Source organism: Ischnura elegans, chromosome 3, assembly GCF_921293095.1.
Source record: "Ischnura elegans chromosome 3, ioIscEleg1.1, whole genome shotgun sequence".
Taxonomy (NCBI): Eukaryota; Metazoa; Arthropoda; class Insecta; order Odonata; family Coenagrionidae; genus Ischnura; species Ischnura elegans.
In genome coordinates, this window is record NC_060248.1 from 104,197,641 (window position 1) to 104,217,189 (window position 19,549).

General features: G+C 37.9%; 1 protein-coding gene across 6 annotated transcripts in view; it reads left to right on the forward strand.

Annotated features, from left to right (window-relative positions):
* Window positions 1-19,549, forward strand: part of LOC124156288 (centrosomal protein of 104 kDa) — a 66,849-nt gene that overhangs the window by 16,987 nt on the left and 30,313 nt on the right. For 5 of the 6 annotated variants that reach the window (XM_046530740.1, XM_046530738.1, XM_046530739.1 and 2 more), the window contains 9 exons: window positions 120-269; window positions 3,976-4,140; window positions 4,581-4,885; window positions 9,583-10,009; window positions 14,096-14,307; window positions 14,531-15,036; window positions 16,414-16,543; window positions 17,088-17,647; window positions 18,679-18,816. In XM_046530740.1, coding sequence (XP_046386696.1) covers window positions 230-269; window positions 3,976-4,140; window positions 4,581-4,885; window positions 9,583-10,009; window positions 14,096-14,307; window positions 14,531-15,036; window positions 16,414-16,543; window positions 17,088-17,647; window positions 18,679-18,816 — 2,483 coding nt within the window. In that variant the 5' untranslated portion in view covers window positions 120-229. The remainder of the gene's footprint in view (window positions 1-119; window positions 270-3,975; window positions 4,141-4,580; window positions 4,886-9,582; window positions 10,010-14,095; window positions 14,308-14,530; window positions 15,037-16,413; window positions 16,544-17,087; window positions 17,648-18,678; window positions 18,817-19,549) is intronic. The other variant, XM_046530743.1, reaches the window with a different exon arrangement.

Sequence of the window (19,549 nt, forward strand, 5' to 3'; positions counted from 1 at the left end):
AAACTGTGTAATATTTTCCCAGGTAACTTCAAAAACTGAAAAATATGTTAAGCGCCTGATTTATGTATTATATTTCGTTCATCGCTCGCCAGTAAATATTTTTGTTCCTCAAATTATAGTTAAAACCACTGCTTTGGGAAATGAGATCATTTTACTTTGAAGATTCCATTAGGTCAAAGGATGCAAGTGGAAATAAATGTGAGTTCTGGAGACATCTGACAAGTGAAGGATGCCTCATAAAATTGGATTCACAGTGGTGTATGCATCAGGTAAATTTTATATTCACGATTAATGTGCCATACTTACATTAAGAATTTTTCTGATATCAACTGACATCAGTTTGTCATCAGCAAACAGCAAATGGTCTTAATTGTCCCAGTGAGTTGGTTTAAGACATCTAGTCATAAATGAAGTAAAGCTGTCATCAATAGATACTATTAGTGGCAATTTTCAATATCCGCCTGACTCATGCTGACATGAAAATTTTCCATTTGGATTATGATGTTGTAACTTGATTCAACTTTTTGCTAAATTATGTTATTCCAGTGCACTCAACACACATGCATGTGTAATCCCCGTGTTCAAAAATGGATTTTGTAAACTCCCTGTTTTTTGCAAGTATCACTAGCTCTTGCAGTGAATATAACTTGAGGATGTTGAAGGCTTAATTAGTTAAATACATCCTAGTGGCTTGTATTTGCTGGTCAGGAGCTTGGATTGTGTGAGACTGCCATGATGAGACCAGCTGTAAAGATGCAAGGTGTCAGAAATCTTATTAATCAGTTGAAAATCAGATGCCAGTTAGCCTCTGAACAAATTTAAGCCTTAAAAGTTTCTATTCTTCGTGGTGTTTTTGTGTTTGGCAGCTGATGAGCCTATATCATGTTAGACAATAATTGCGAAGTACGGAAGATTTTGGGAATCTCACTGATTTTCTATCAGATTTAAACCAACACTTCAGGAGGGGGGCAGGAATTGCTTTGATGGGCCTGTAAAGTCTTTTGTCGTACCTTTATTTCAATTCCTCCTTTTATTATTCTGCTTTACTGAACCATGCTTTAACCCTCACCCTTCCCAAAATTAAAATCTTCGATCTGCACTCCTTCCTACCAAAGCCAAAATGGGATACTGGTTTTAAACCTCTCCTGCATATTCCTCCTTAACTGGTCTATTTGATCTGCTATTCTAAAGGCAATCTTCTACTCTATGAAGACATGTGTTTACACTTTAATTAGTTTACCTTTATTCACTCTATTATACTCTATAGATATTTGTGTATTATTATAATATTATTATTTCCACATCTCAAGTTAAAAGTAGAAAGCCCATCAGGTCAAAAATGATAAAGGGGTACCTTTTTTATTTGAGACATTTGGCTACCATGGTTTGGCCAGAGGGAAAAAGAGAAATCTGGAGTCGTCTGAGAAGTATTTATTTTGAGTTTTTTTTTTGAGTTTTGAATTTTATTTATTTATTGAGTTTGGAAATTAGTTGAGAAGTGATTTGAGATGCTATTTCAAGTGAATAAATGGGGCTAGCTAATGGGAGACAAATGAGAAATAAAAAAAGTACCCCATCTGGTTGGATAAGGAATGACTTATTCGACCAGCTTATGACCATAGTGAGGGTGTTCATACTTTGGTAGTCTGCTCCTCAGCTTCCTCTAGAATTTCTTATCTTGTATGGGAGGGAGATAGAGCAAACTCCAGTGTAAAAAAAAAAAAACTTTTTATTACAGTTGACAGCGAAGGTAATTCCTCGAGTGACTCGTAAAGTTTCAGCTTTTATAATGCCAGTTATTTCTCTGATAGTGTAGCCTCATATTATAATGAAGTGGTAGAATAAACAGCTGCAAAAACATGTGATTTCCAAAAGTTTATGTTTACAATTGGCTGACACAAGTAATGATTAATTTGAAACTCTTTTAGAATATATCATCATGTTTATTTTGATGGCTTCTGTTCAAGTGTCAGACAAATGAAGTTGCTGTTTGACAGAAAAAACATATGAATGCATCATCACAAGACCTTCTCATAGAGAGTGCCCCTCAGAACTAAAATACTTACAAAAAATTAAGCCTTGAGTCTGAATCTTATGATCATTTTTTTCCATCCCCCAGAATGATAGCTCAAGCAGTAGGTTTTCAGGGATCAAAAGAGTGATCGCTGACCCATCATTTTCTGAATCACACGGTCATTCCCACCTTCCCTTTTTCCACCCCTTTTTCCATCACTTTCTATATTCACAACTGTCATTCAATTAAAAGCTAAGCGTGGTGTTATAATCGCTGTTAGCAGCCGTGCATTCTGATTGACTGAAAGATGGTGCAAGGTATGCTTTCAGTGATGGATAAAGGGACGTGCCGAGTGAGAGAAAAAGGAATGGGATATCGATCCCTGGAGAGGTTGCAGAAAATGATCTTGAGAAAGAGTAATTTTTCACCATAGCTGGAGCTGTCCCTCCACAGGGATGGAAGGTGTGCCGTGAGCCAAGGCATGAATTTTGAGGTTGACAAGTGGGATTAAGCTGTATCCGTCGAAATAAACAAGTAATAAAATCAGTCCGTCTTTTTTGATCACACCTTGTACATTTAAATAATATACATTCTGATTTTGAAGCTGGCTACTCTGCCTTGCTTGTAGACTTCACATCACTGAGAAAATTGGGTCTACAACTTTGGAAAAGGGTTGGAAAAAAGAAAAAGTTTATAGATGACAGGGAATTTTCTGTGGCCAGTTTTGGGCTGGTTATGGTGGTAAGGATTAAAGAGGGAAATATCGTAAAAAATCCATCCAAAATTAAGATTCAAGGAGTAACCTTGGAAATATCAGATAAATTTTAAATAGAATCCCCTCTTCAGCATTGGCCCCTTCTGTGAAAATGCATCAGAACTTTCAGAAATTTCTTCATCAGGACTGCCATACAAAGAAATCTTGCCTTTGAAACAGTATTTGAAAATTTTCGTTCTTTCCCACTTATTCATTTGTCAATCCTATTTTATCTCATCTCCCCTTGCCCTTCTAGTCTTACATAGTTATGTGCAGGTGTTTCCACTCTGGTCATACTGTGTTGAATGTTATCTCTTTGATTATCCTTTCTGCATGAGTCATCATTTCATATTTTTTTGCATTGCTTTTTGCTGTGTTTCTACGCTTGTTTACCAGTATTACTTCAGGATCTTAGGCGATCAAACAAGTGCGTGCTCTTTAAGGTTCTCCATCTTTATTTCACTCACCGGATACAGTATGTTGCCATCTATGTGTCAGTATTACCAACACACACACACACATCCTCAATACCAACATCAAAGAAAAACACTTCACTTTTCAAATGGTTTGACTATTGATAATTTATGCCCAGATTTTCCACCTCAAAAATCTATACTTAGAGAATGCTTGGAAAATGTATGCAATTTGTATTCTTTGTGTACTGGTCTGGCCTCTTACAAAATGTAGACCAAGTATTCAAAATGTGTACATTGTATACAAGATATAAATATCGAGCACAAAAAGTATACAAGCCATTCAACATGTGCATTGCTGTCTGCCATCCTCAGAGGAGGAGTAAAATCGCAGGTTACTGGAATGAAAACTACGGGAAGCACTTAAAGTTGGGCAACTTGATTATACGCACAAAAATGGGTATTTTTTTTTTGAGATAAAATTAAGTGCAGAAAATACTATTGAGCCAAAGAGTCTTAAAAGTATACAATACCATAGGAATAAATTCTCTTTTGTATGATTTCAATTGCAATAAAGTTGATTGCTTTGTTTAGACGCTAGGGCTCCTCAAATTCGGTTGTCTTGCTTTTTTTTCACAGACAGTAGTTCATGAATTTCCATGAATGTTTGTGGTTGTATGGATTTTTTGTCATCTGTGTAAAATATGTACTGGTATATAATTTTAAATGCGGCAAGTGCTTTCACATTTGGTTTTTTAAGGAGATATGACTGAGTTGTTACATCTTTTGTTTAGGTGAAGATGAGAATCACCGAGCACGGGAACTGGAATGCCATGGCCCAACTGTGAGAGGCTGGCAGTCATCCCGCCATTGCACATACCCCCAAGAAATTGTATTACGATTGGACACCAAAGCCCTAATACAGCGAGTTCAGATTCTTACTCATCAGTATCTAATTCGTAAGTTTTATCTCATTTCACAGTCAGGGTAGTGGAGTTCAATGGAGTTTTTCCTTTTATTGGAAGTTTCATTTCTTACAGTGTTCTTTGAGATCTTATACTCAAGTATTACCAGTCTATCTCCTCTTGGCAGTATTTTCTTCTCCATCTGTTCCACAGAATTACTGTTCTCTTCCTGGAGCAGTTTTTTTCCAAAATACTCTCCATCATTTCTACCAAAATTCATTATTCCATTGCACAGTTTTTTTCTAATTCCCTTTTCCTTCAGTTGCCCAGCCTTAGCCTTTGGTTATGTGTTTAGAATTAGCTGTAAAGCTTAAATGTAGCATTAAAAATTATATTAATGACCTTATTTGTACAGTTAATATTATTCGATCATAAATTGAATTTGCCTTGATTGATAATATGAAACCAAGTAACCTGGTATGTTTCCTTCGTAGCTGAACGAGTGGAATTCTTTGTGGGAAATGATGAAGGCGACGAAGCTGGGGAGGAGGAGAAGAAGAGTCGTGATGAGGAGTGTGGCTCAATGGATCCACCAGAAGGTGCTCCACGAGCTGTTACCCCACATCGTCACAACCAGCCACCTATCTTCACACACCTTGGCTATGTTCCTCTCTCCAACAATGAAGCCACTGGCTTTAAAGCACGGGAACTCAAATCTGTCTCTGTGTCTTGTACTGGGCGTTACCTACGCCTGCTTCTCCATTCCAACCACCAGAATGCTCTGAATACATGGAATCAGGTGAGTAGTTACAGAAGTAAAGGTTGGGAGTCTGCCTCTTCCATGCCATCATCAGTCAAGGAAAAAATCTCTTTTTTATGGATTTTGGGCTCAGCTTCAATATTTCTTTATCAGATATTTGCATTTTTGGGACAGTGTGCCTTTTTATTCTACTGGGAAATACACCGAAAATCACTGAGAAATAGTATACACTAATGAAACTACATTTTATGTAATTGAAAAAGGAATTAATTAGAGAAATATGAAAGCATACAATTCTTACAACATTCATTCGTACACTATAAATGCAAAGCTGTAGAATAATATGCCATCAAAAACCTGCTTACATAGAATCATGTATCACTGGCATAAATAGCACTATGTGGACAACAATATGCACATGGCACCCCAGTGTAAAAATAATGAAATGATATAGAAACAAGGACAAAATATATCCTTTTCTGGTTATATATTTTGTTATATTTCATATTTGTAGCAATAGACTGTGAAAATAACCACAAGAGGCAATATGCTCGTGACCCAGTTGTAAGATGTTTATAATTTGGCGTAAGTGTAATTTAAATTGAATGAAAAAATTTAAATGCCCCTCATCATTCATCAGCAGTGGCTACCTAGTTAGTGGATTTATAGGAAAGGTTCAATCTTCAGTTCCTTTGTATACCTCTAGATGGTAAACATTTGGGAAATTAATGAAGTTCTGGGTACAACTCTACAAACGTGTGATTTATTATGCTCTGCTGATGACCAAAGTGATCTGCCCTGCCCCCACACTATATATGAATTTCGTATATGCGGACAATACGAATGTATACGATTGGAGGCAGTGTTGATTTTTTGAGAGAGATACTGCCTGCTATAGGCTCCTTTATCTAGAAAAGAAGAAAGCTATAGTTCGGGCTTCACTAAATATATACAGTGAGTCCTCGTTTAACGTTGTTGATTCGTTCCTGAAAAACTCGACGTTAAGCGAAACAACGTTAAACGATGCAGTGTTTCCCATAAGAAACAATGTAAAAAATTTAAATTGGTTCCTAGCCATGTTCCTAACAATCCATTTCTTCGTGAAGAATCCAGAATTTCCCGGGCGAGGATCCAAGGAGGCCAATTATCGGAGCCGTAACTTTAAGCAGACTTTGTGACCAATCGGGAGACACCTGAATCAGGCCAAAACGAAAAAAACTGAATCTGACACTCGGAAGCACGAGGATGAAGGGCGAGTCAATTTTCGTGATGATATGAATTCTTAAACCCGGCGGAAATCGCGAGAAACATTCATTACCGATTATTCACTTCAGCATGATAACGATTCATTCGAAACGAAACGAATTTTCATAACGAAAAAGGTTGGGAAGAAGGCATTATTAAATGAAATATAAAAACTAAAAAGAAAGTATTTTAATGGCGAAACATCGATATTTTCAGTAACAGAAGAAATTTTAATTGTAAAAACTCGACCTGCAAACCTAAAACTCGACCGATCTCTCCAGCAGTTGCACCTTCTTCAATTCTTTTAATAATACCAAGTTTTTGTTCTAATATCGCCGTTTTTTCTTCACGTCTGAAGAACCGCCAGGATAGCCACTCTTCTTCGTGGACATTTTTTTCGATTGGCATCAGAAAAATAAATGGATAATGGGTAAATGAGGCGATAATTATTCGCTCAGACGCATATTTAACATACGCTACCCACACCAACCTTTTCTGTCGAGCGAAAATTACCAATCGCATTAATATAGTATTATTTACTCATGATTAATACATTACACATAATTATCACATATAATGTATTCTCCATGTATTTACTATACATCAGATGCGCTTGCGTCCTATTCGCCATTCATTTTTTTTTCGCCGCGCATAATTTGAACAACGTTATCGCGAAGCAATAACGACGTTAAATGATCAAGGGTTTCAATTTTTGGACAACGTTATCGTGAAACAACGTTAAACGGGACGACGTTAAACGAGGACACACTGTATAGCATTCTCCCTTTTGCATTTTAATGTTAGGATACACCAGACTTATTTCCGTTACAATCCCCTTCGTAAAACAAGAAGAAGCAATCATGCACTGGCTGCATTCATGGGAGCTGCATGTTCCTGTTCTCCAAGCCTCACAATGTGCAACCGCGCTCCATGATCACGGATACACGTCCCGCAGCAGTTGCAACCCAGGCAGCTTGTACGAGACGCGACTATGTGGCATGGTGCCGGAAAGTCTAGTTTCCGATGTCACGCAGTGGTTTTGAAGCATTCGTGCAAACCACTACTCTGTATCCGTGATCATGCAGCCACGAATGCGCGGTTTTAGATACCATCCGATTTTTCGTGCCGCCTCTCCCCATCATTACCCCGGATAATTAGGAGTGTGCTGTATACCCTAATTATAGTGTACCTTAGTATGGAACTCAATGGTTTGACTTACGTGCACATTTTCAGAAATCATTGTGTGCGGAAAGTCAGGGACCGCCTATACATTTAGGGAGTAGTAAGTTATTGCCATTTTTTTCACATAAAATGTTAATTTTGAATAGATATAAATCATGAGATTTTCTTTTATCAATGAGCTCAACCATGTAATGTGGTGTTTGCTGTTTTGTTTCCTTCTCTTACACAGGTTATCAAGCATTTTATCTAGAGATGTGCAAATAGTATCCGCGAATACTCGAATACCTCGAATACTAGAAAGTATTCGATATTTGAGGTCTCGAATAGTTATGCTAAAGGTACCGTCTCGAATACCTCCAATACTTTGAATTTCGTGTCATACACTGTCGTTGGTAGTTGACTCGGAAAAATGTAGAGAACTGTAGTCGTTTTGTGCACGCAGCGCCATTTTAGGCAAGTTGACGAATTACATCAAATTCGTGGATTAGAGCGGTGAAAAGAGTTCGACGTGGGGAACCGAAATTGATCGGGTGAAAAAATCTGAAAATCAACGATTCCCCCCACCAGGAGAACCTCAGTGCCGTGGGATAGTAACTACATAGCACAATTCCCAAAATATGCTACCCCCTCCATCCATCTGCCCTCGGCCCCTCCTCCGATGCTTTCCTCCTCTCTGAAATCAAACAAAAGGCCCCAGCTCGCGCAGGGTTCGTATTACGAAGACTATAAATCAAAAGCTTCAAAAGAAAATATCAAGTTACAGGAGAGTAATAGAATCGTGTTTCACCCTCCCCTCTTTCTCCCCCACTGACTTTTTTCTGCCTACCTGCTTCAAAGTTCCCCATTTTGGAGGTCAATTGCTGCATGAGTACCGTGGGATAGGTACATTAGCGCATTTCCCAAGATCCGCTATCCCCCTCCATTCAGCACTAGCCCCCCTCTGAGGCTTTCCTCTTCTCTGAAATAAAAAAAGGTCCCAGCTCGTGCAGGGATCATATTATGAAGACCTTAGCTTCTAAAAAAATATCAATTTGCACGAGAACAATAGAAACGTGTCTCGCACCCCCCTTTTTCATTCCCAATGACCTTTTTCAGCCTACCGGCTTCAAAGTTCCCAGTTTGTGGAGGTCAACTGCTGCATGAATCACCTATTAGCCCAAAAGGTGTCTAACAATGACTTTCGGCAATTGATGTTACAACTTTATTGGATTCAAATATTAGTAATTTGCGCGTAATTTTAAAAAAATAAGACCAAATGCGACGAATATCTGACTTTATTTAACCATTTTACGCGAGGAAAGAAATGTCAAAATACGATGGAGACTTAGCATTCTGGCGAGCCTCGATATGAGCAGCAGAGCTTCTCGGAAGTTGATGCAGTATTTTTTTCCGAAAACATATATCAAGTTACAATTTATGAGTTGTGCTATAAATCTCTATTGTTGCAGTCACAGACGAAGGGATATTTTGCAAAATGCCGCGGATTGTCAGCTAGCACTTGACAGCAGGAGTGGAGGTAAAGCGAGCTACCTTTTGATAATAAGAAGTTGGATGAAGCCGAGTATGAGATGGGCGTGCCGCTGAAATGGCATTTGGTGGATAGGAATGTATATATCAGAAAGAAATCCATCATAGCGGTGTAAATTCCGAGACGGCATGCAATCATTTTTCTGAGGTGGTGTGTCCCCTTAGAATATTTGAAAGAGATGTTAGTTGAGTCAACTATATGCCCAATTGTTTCCATAAAATTAAAATGTGCCATTAATCAGCTAAATTCCTGTTCGAATCCTTTAAAGGAAATCAAAATTACTCCCCAAAATCTTATGTTTCCTGCTGCATAGGCAACCGAGTCAAACATTCCCACATTCATCGTTTAGTATTCGAGGTATTCGAATATTCGAGCAATGATTTAATATTCGAATTCGATATTCGAGTTCGAGAAATCTGCCATTCGATCCATCTCTAATTTTATCATTGACTAATTTTTGTTGCAAATAAAGAATACTGTTTCTTTGTGATCAAATGCAATTACATTTTACGTAATTGTCAATACAATTAATTTGAAAGTATGCATAACTCGGCAACATTACGTGCTTACTTAATTGGTTTATTGCTTTCGGGGATGTTGAAACTTTTTCATTCAGTTCTTTGAGATTTGGAAGTCTTTTGGCTTAGGAGAAATGCCTTTAAATCTTGTGTTGGTGGGTGAAAGATATATTTGAAGTAAAGATGTTTTTCCTAGCTTTTGCTAGTGGTAACAAATGACGATGATGCACATTACATTATCATGACACGAAACTCTTCTTCAGGTGGGCCTGGTTGCTGTCAACCTCCTTGGTGAGGAGCTGGAGGACAACAACAACTCTCATCATGCTGAAGATATTGGGAAGAGGGAGAGAGCAGGTAGTAGGGAGGAGGAGAGGGAGGCCATGGTCAATGGAGATGAGGCTGACAGAGCCTTACGCAACAATTGCCACACCTCATCCTCACAGTCGTCTTCCTCCACCTCACCCTTCGCCTCCCCCTCTCCCCTCTCCTCCCTCCTCTTTGCAGCTTCCAGGTGTGGAGGGGGAGGCGGAGCAGCCCTTGGCAACATCAATGAGAATCTACCTCGAGTCATCAATTCCCGAAATTATACCTCACCCTATGATGACCTTGCATTTGAAATGTATGTGGACACTGAGGTTGCAACGATTATCAGGCACATGGAAATCAAGAAGCGAGAAGCAGTTGAAGGTAAGGCACATAGTGAGCATGCGTGATTGCTCAAGTCTAAAATTTGATTAGGAATCACCTTTTCAAAAGTGAATCCAGGGAGAGGGTTGAAAATACACTTTTATTCCTTGACATGTGAAAAGGCAAAACCTTTCAGTTTGCCAAACCTTGTGAAAAAATGGTTTTACCCGTTAGTTGTCCATTTTTTTTTCTTTTATTTTGCATCCACCATGTAATGCATTTAATTTTTAAAGATTTATGAGGCTGAGACTTCTTAACATTTTTATATATCAAAATGGAGAATTCATGTTCTGTAGAATTAGTGAGTGACCATAAAGAAGGAAAACTGGCCAAAATGTAGAAAATAATTGTGCTTTATATTTAAGTGGCAAAAATTGGTAAGTTAATATCAAGTGATGTATCGATTAGCCATCAAAAGAAGTCGTATAGATGTTGCTGTTTATAGAGCCTCATACCCATACTTAGCTTACCTCCCTTGCTGTTTGCTGCTGAGTGGTAGTGTCTTTTAACATTGCTTTGACCGAAATACAAAGCATAATGTCGGTGGTGAGAGGCAATCATGCCTTTCTGGACTCTAGGATGAACCAACATTTCAATTAGGCAAATTTGGCCCTTTGGGTTTCCGTCTCTCCATCTCTCATGACATTCCGGCTAATCATATTTAGCAACAACTTGAGGTGATAGATTGATTAGAGTATAGTCTTAAAACTGCAGAGAAAGTTTCAAAATGCACCAAGCTCACCCATATCCACTGCTAGTGTACATACTGTAATTAATTGTATTTAGTTTTGCCCAAACCGCCATTCTCCCTTATTATGTGTAGTGCGTCTATTGCTGTAATTATTTGCATGATATATTTGCTTGCCATTTTGTAGATACCTAGAAATCTTCAGTAAAGGTTTTATAAACATAAGTCTAAGGTGATCATGAATGGATTCGACTTAGGATACTGTAAATACTTCCTAAAAAAAATGATAAATTAGGAATAAAATTGCTGGGTGAACCATAAAAATGAAGAATTTTATGGAATATGGTTTGTGAGCTGCATAGGAACATTTGTGTGTTTTTTAGACAAAATTTGTTAATGTCACTTGCTGAGAGATGAGCATGAGACAGGGCCAACCTTAGTTGAGTAACTAGGGGATCCCTCTAGATTTCTTAGTTTGATTTTAGGGGGAGTTACATCACCAAGGTCCCCTAATATCTCTTGGTGACCCTGAATAAAAATGTATTGTAAATGGTCCTCATTAGTATATGGGTTTAATTATTTTCTTGTCATCATAATTACTTAGTTCATTTGTTGCTTTCTTCCTTTCCTCTGGTTTTTGTCCATTCTTGAAGTACGTATGCTGCATGTGTGAATTGAATACATTTTTTGTGAGGTCTTAGAGTGGGGTCTTGTTTTATGGCCTCAAAACCCTGTACAGTGGAACCTCGATCTATTGTTTTCAAGGAGATGGGCAAACAAAACAATGGATAAGGGAAAATTATTAGTACGGGAATGTTTGGCTGGGTTGCCTATTTAGCAGGAAACACAGGATTATGGCGCGTGTGTGATATTCTGTAGAGGATACATGCAGGAAATTAGCTGTTAAGAGAATTTATTTGAATTTTATGGAAACACTTTGAGTGTATTGTTGATTCGACTAATATCTCTATCATATACCCTAAGGGAGCGCGCCACCTCACAAAATAATGTTTGCACTCCATCTCAGCATTTATGCTGCTATGATGGATGTAAAAAGTCTTATCTATCAAATGTCATTTCAAGGACACATTTATGAGAGCAATGTAAATGTTATAACTAAAACAACCGTTTTTGCAGTTGCAATTTTCACAGAGATTGGTTGTGCGATGGATCATATGGGCCAAAAATAGTCTACTATCTGAAATGTTCCTTTCTAATGCGTATATTTTTAATATAATTGAGGCAATTGTGTAAAGCATGAACAATGTTAAGATAATCGACAGAGGCACACCCACCTGATCCTCGGCTTCATCCAACTTCTTGTTATCACTTATTTTGCAATATTCCCTCACTTCTCCCCTGGATTCTTTTCTTTTTTCAATTATTTTCAGTCCCTCCTTTTAAGTTCTCACCTGCTTCTTTGGAAGGGCTATGTTCTGAAGAAGAGTAAAAATAAAACTAATGAAAATGAAACCTTACTTGATTAAACCCAATATGAAAACACTCGCTGGTGTGAAATCAACCCACCCTGGAAAGTACAGAACCACTTGCACAAGGTGAAGATCGGAAATGACGCTATTGCATACAGTGTACGGAGAACAGGCTGCAGAGGGTAAAGGGCAACCATATGACATAGCTGCAAAAATTTTTGTTCTAAGGAGAAGGCAACTTACACGTGCATTTGTAAGTAATGTTGCATCAGATAAGTAGATGAATTCAAAGTGACAAAATATCATGAGAAGATATCCCTTCATCAGTGACTCTGACAAGTGAGACTTACAGTATAGCTCGTAAATTTTTAACCTGATATTCTGTTTTTGGAAATAATACCAGATCAACTGCCGAGAAGCTCCACTGTGAGTATATAGAGTTTCGCCAGAATACTAGGCCTATGTCCTATATTGCCAACTGTTTCCTTGCTTAAATAATGTCAGAAATACGTCGTATTTGGTTTCATTCTTTTTAGAATAACGTGCACATTGCTAATATTTCAATCCAACATAGGTTTCTGTAGTGCCAATTGCTGAGTGTCATTATAAGGCACCTTATGAGCCAATAGGTGACTCATGCAGCAGTTGACCTCCAGAATCGGGGAACTTCGAAGCAAGTAGGCTGGAAAAGGTCAGTGAGGGAGAAAGGGGGAGTGTTGAATCATGGTTCTATTATTCTCGTACATGATATTTTCTTTCGAAGCTAATTTTTATGATCTTGGTGACATGAAACCTGAGCTAGCCATGATCTGGGGTGTCTGGGGCCTTTTGTTTGGTTTTGGAGAGGAGGGAAGCATCCAAGGGATGGGGCAGGGCTTATGTGAGTTTTTCAATTGATGGATGTGGGAAATAATACATCGGGACCGTGATCTTCAAACAATCAATGCAGGATAACGATACTTCAGGAAACAATAGATGAGGGAAAAAATTATATTTTCTATATGGAACTTCATTTGGGACCAGGAATGGCAAACGATGAATGCGGGAACGATAGGTCGAGGTTCCACTGTATTCTTTGCTTAATCTTTGGCATTGACCACCCTGTTCAGAATGGAGAGAGTATAGGAATGGGATATCCTTACACTGAACCATACCTAATATAAGTAAATTTGGTTGCAACTTTGAGTTAAGCTGTGAATTAAATTTAATTTTGTGTTTCCTAACTGCCTCTGTATGTAGGTACATAATTTTAATATATGGTGTATGTATTGCTTATTGTGAAACTAATCCAGTACTTCATGAGGTGTTGAACATATTTTATTTCTTCGTTCTCTGCTGAAACCCTCTATTTGTGTTAAAAAAGTTGCTTTGGTAGTTGTGACTCCTGTACTTGCACTGTGGCATGTTGGTAAATTTAACCTCTCACATATCTTTCTTTTCCCAGGCATGATTTTCACATGCATCTTAGTGATTGAACTGCTGCCATTATTCAAGTCTTGAGAAGGATGAAACATATTTTACAAATTGACTCCATAAAGTGAAAACTTCAAGGCAATGAAATGGAATTTTTCCATCATATTCATTATTTTTCCATAGGATAAATAGTTGTTGCACAAAGCTATTTAATTCCAAACTGTCTTTTTTTGGCATACTTTGCTTACATCTTCATATTCATATATTTATTACCTCCTAAATATTAATTCTTAGGTGTACCATATTGTTACAATACTAGTGTGTACATGAATATGTATACTTAAGGCACCTCTGAACATGTAGCTGATTGTGGCTAATATAACCTTATTCTCTATAGTCCAGTGACAATGAACATTATTACTGGCATGAATGAACAGAGTAATCGGAGTTTATGTCTCCAATTGGTTGTAAATTATATTTGAAGTTCATCATTTTATCACTCGAACCTCAATTGTTAGTTTTGAGCTTCATTATAATAAAAAATTTCTTTTTCAGGTGAGCGTTTTGAGTATGCTCGTAAACTGAAGCTAGCAATGGATGAGCTGAGGTCAGCTGGGGAAAGATTGGGTCGTTGGGCTCTAGAGAAACGAAAAGCAGCTGATGCAGAAGATTTTGAACGTGCAAGAAGGAAGAAATTGCAGATGGAAGAGTTCCGAGCACATATTTATAATTCTTATAAAGTTGCCCAGCTTCTGGAAATACATGGGGTGAGAACAACTTTTTTTACCTATGGTCATTTTGGACTCAAAACCAAACTGGGGAGAGCACATTGACTCAAAGTTGGAGAAGTGTTCTACCTCACTTAAGTTAATGTTTACATCAATATCACATTCCATTGAACTTTATTCAAACATGATGAAATCGGTCCTTAGACTAAAATTTCAGTTGAACCTATTCGTTCATTGATCCTTTGCTGTTTTGCATTTTCAGCCTCTACCCCAGAATGACGACCCCGATGACCCAGCTGCTGGTGCAATCACAATGGAGCAGCTGGGGGTCCCAAATGCCATGCCACGCCACTCAGTCCGCCCCCCCTTGAGTCCCTCACGCCAACAGCTGCATCCAGGGAGCCACATGTATCAGAATGCCAACTGTCGCCAGCACCAAGTGCAACACCGGCAATGTGCTGCCTGCTCCTCCCACAGCAAGGAGCCTCCCTCCAAGGGGAATTCCTCGTCAGCCTCGTGCCACGTGCTCTCTCACTCCCCACCACCAGCTCACCTCCCACCTCCGTCCCTCTCTCCTCCACTGGGCCCTCAGGGAAGGAGCTGCACATCTCCCCTCGGCAGTCCACCCAGCGGGCCAAACCAGAGGACTGGTCTTCGCGGCTCACAGAAGAAAAAGAAGGCAACAGTCTCTCCTACAGCCAATGGATCCTCAGCTGTAAAAAACAGCTACGAAGCATATGATGAAAGAACACTCCCTGCTTTGAGGCAGTTAGTTTATCCGTTGATTACAGCATTTCATATGTTTGATAGTTTGCAGAAATTTATGTTTTGTGATATTTTTATGGCAAAATTTCCTTTGTTAGAGATAAAGTGGGCTCTCATTATAGCTCATGCAACAAGGCTAATATTTTGCCACTCAATGTTTAATGCCGGAATAATTTAAAGAGATAAGTCAACTTAATGGTATTGGATACCATATTATGATTGCATTATGGTGGACTTAACTTGAAGAAGACAGGATGCTGCATTTTATCTTAAATTATAAATATTTGAATACTTAATTTATAATTTAGCTTAGGCATTTTACCAGGAAAATGCTTTCTACAGCCTTAATAGTGTGATGTGACTTCAAGCAGGAATAGTAAGGTATTCTTAAGTGATCCTTGAACATTTTAGTTAACATTAACCTATGATAACTTCACACATTCAGTGAATTATATATCACATTATTCACTAACATTTACTAGATATCTTTTATTACTTTTGTATCATCACTGGCATGTAGCATTTATTGATAATCAGAGAGATATCACTTGCACATTTATCAGAACTGATATTTTTTAAATGATTCAAAATAATTCTTTATCTTTGTATCACTGCAAAAGTATCACCTACAAATGGGGTACTTAAGTGATCATCAAGATTTTAAGGCAAGTCCTAGGTAGCGGAAATTTTAATGAAAATTCTATGAGGGGAAGCTTCTCTGAAAGCATGGCATCTTTTTAATCTATAAATCCATGGTCAAGTATTTTTAGTACCCCATAAAAAGTGCATTGTAAGTTTTCCCATTACAGCTTCTGAGTAACAGCTTCACCAATAATTTGATGTAATTTTGAGTTAGGGCTGTAGTTCATTATATTATTTATTTATTTTTGTAACAGCATACTTTTAATTTTTCATATATTTATTCAGTATTGCCATTTAAGCACTCAACTGTATTTTATTTGCTAATGCTGCCCATTTTTAATGGGTGGATTGTTTTAGTAAAATAATATTTAAACTTAGCTCATTATGCATGAATAGTAGCTGCACTTTTATTGTATAATAATTGCTTTGGCACAGCAATGTTTCAGCTTGATACAAGTCAACAATTTTATGACGTGTTAGAAGCTATTTCTTGAAGGAAAGCCTGGCTTTAAAAATTTGAATCAAGTGTACGTAAGGGGTCATAATTAGTAAAAATGCCGGATAAAACTGTATGCCCCATCATGATTAGCTCATAATTTGGTTTATTGGGAATTAATTACCTTGTGAATTGATTTTTTTATTTCTAAAGAAGCACTTTATTATAAAAAATTTAACTAATTATAAAAAAAAATTCCCCTGATCATAACTGTTTGGTGAACTAAAAAAAATCTATTTCAGCAAAAGCTATGTGGAAGATGCAGCTGGCATGGATGAATGGGCAGCTTCAGGAGAAGGGGGATGCTTCCGTCTGAGTGACCGAGAGAAGAGACAAGCTACCCTTCCAATAGCAGTCTTTGGCTTGACACTGGTATATATATATACGATTTTGCATAAAGAGAGGAAATTCAAAATTTTTTTTACTCCAATGACATATCAACTGTCAACTATTTTTCTAGAAAACTGAGGGATGGTATTCGAGCATTCATGTTAGAGGCAAGAATTGAGCGATATGATTGCCTTGTGGTAAATTGTTAAGCACTCAGCTTTCAGCCTCAATTTCAGGTTTAGCACAATGGGCAGTTTATATGATTTTACAGTGAGTCTTTGAGGGGGTCGTAATCATTCCATACTTAGTCTTTGATTATCAAACTGGGAACTTTGTGCTGACACAGATTAACAGTTGTACATCCATGAAAATTCTACCTGGTCATTGGTGGAACAATCTTCAATCTCCCTTTTTTTGTTTTAGGATTAAGTGAAAAGATTACTCCAAGAATATTAAAAATTAATTGTAAAGAATGGGATATTTATCTCTTATCAAGTATTAATATTGTTAATAATCAAGTATATTAGTAAGTAGATCTCCCAAAGCATTCCACTGGCCATGTTAGTGTGATTTCTTTCTCTTGCAGGTGGAGAAGTTTTACTCCAAGCAGTTCACAGAACGGGAGGAAGGGCTGCAAATGTTGAGGGAAGAACTTCTGAAGTCTTCCAAGATTCGGTGTCAGAGCAAGGGAAGGGATGGGAGTGAACCTGGAGATCGAGCTGAGGAGAGGAAAGAGCATGAAGCAACAGTGCCACCTGTGACTCCTCCACCTCCAGCAGTGGAGGAAAGCACTTCAGGCAATGAAGTTAAACCAAAGGAAGTGGCAGAGAAAGTGGATGCAGCTGTGGAAGGAGAGACTGGGGCAGTCAAAGGAAAGGATGGGGGAGGAACAGCTGTTGAGGATGGAGCTCTGCAAACAAATGGGGAGGCAAAGGAAAATGGGGAGGAAGAGAAGAAAGTTGCTGATGCAACAAGTGAGAGAGAGGCGAGAGAACGAACTCGACAGGAGAGGGTGTCTGCCAATAAGACTGCTAGAGCTTCTGTTTTCCTTCTGCACAGAGCATTAAAGGACAAGGTCTTTGGTGTTTATAGCCTCGCCACTGAGGTCATACGTTTCTTCTTTACCCAATTTGTGCCATCTAAGAGGTGAGTTTGGTATTGGAATGTGCTCATAACCAAGAATTTTAATGATCCTATTTTCTCCATGATATGGATTTAATAATGCTTAACGTAATGGAACTGAAAAAACAATGGTGATGAAACTTATTTAAGGACGGACGAAACAACTTCATGAAAACATTCCTTCATGATTACAAATGAAATTTATGGGTATGTCAAGAATACCCTGTTATTTAAGCCGATTAGCAGTAATGTAAGAGAATTATCATATCAATCTTTATGAGTGGTCATTGCGTAAGTAATCAGTTAACAGCTTCTTATTCATCAGTATAAATTCTGTATTACTGCATATTGTCATGCCCTCGTGTAAGACACGCACCTTGTTTTTTTGGGCAATGGATTTAGGAAAATGATAATTTCTAAAAAAACCAGCGAGATATAATGTGTCAAAGTAAATGTAAAAACAGACAGGATTTACATTATTTTGTTATTTTCATTAGTTTTCTACTGGTTCCTAAGAAACCACAAACTTGCTTTAATCATTGGTGGCCACCTACCACAGCAACTATAGTTTGCACACTTTGCACACGAGCTAAATATGTCATTCTAATCTCACTAATAATCTTTTCCTGGACCACTTTCTTATTTCATTAAGCAATAAATACTATCCATTTTTAAACTATCCCAGCATTACTCAAAATGCCATTATTGTGTCAGTTATGTAGCATTTATTTAGTAGGTGACTAAAATAATGGTGCTGAATGATGTAAATACTGATGCTAAAATGCTAAATGCTGATAAGTAGTAAATGGTAGTTTGCCTTGGTTACCTAAAATCTTTAAGGGTGCTTGTAACTTGGAGTAAAGTTTTAATTCTTATGGAAATGCTACGGTGATAACTGCACAGATTTTTAGGTGTAATTATTTTCTTTTTAAGTGGAAAACATGTCCTACTCTTGACACTTCAAGTAGTGAATATTTTGTGATAACTATAATTGTTTCCAATGGAATTATCAGAGTGTCCACATGATTGTCAGTGCATTTTTTTTTCCTTCCCAGGGTTTCTCCAGGAGAAGTTTCTAAAAGTGTTGAAAGACTCCTACCCGAGCTTCTTTCAAAATCAGGTGACTGTGCTCCGAGGGTCCACAATTTAGCAATGAATACAATAATCAGAATGTCTGAATGTAAGGAAGTGCGGTATGTCATTCTTGCGGCTTTGATGCCATTCTTCTGCATGTACATGTCTAGCCAGTTGGATGTGACGGCATGGTGCAAACGTGAGCATGAAAGTGGCACGAAGTGTCTAGCGGAATACCCTGCACATAATGTTTTGTACCTTAAGGGATGTAATGGACTAAAACTATTGAAGGCACCTTAACCCTTTCGAGACGGCAGAGTTTTCGTCTTAGCATGACTGCTGTACTGAGCCCCAAGAGACTCTTCTTTCTCGTGGTACGCATTATGTGGAGCATTTTTGGAGGACATTCATTAAGAAGGGTCTCGCGGAACCTTTTTCGACCCCTCCCTGCTGGGACTCCGAGAGTAGTTGTGCTCCCTCCTTTCCGGGTTTATGACCATACCTGCGGCATTGGTTTGCTTACATGTATTTAGCACATGGATAATGTTGCTTGCACGGAAATTGCAGACTTTGATTTGAATTCCTCATTTTTTTCTGAGCATTGTCAAATTTTAAACGAAGTTCTAAGGTCAATATTAACGCATTTAATGCAGCAACAATTTCCATGTTGATGATCATACAGAACTCGAGATATAAGTTAATATTTATCGTAGAATTTCGTTTAAATATTGTAAACACAGCTCAAAAGACAAAGAATTCAATTCTTGGTTTATATTTATTGAGAAAAGAACAAATATTTATTTCGAAAACTGACTGGATAAATAATTGCATGACCACGGTCCCTTACCCCTA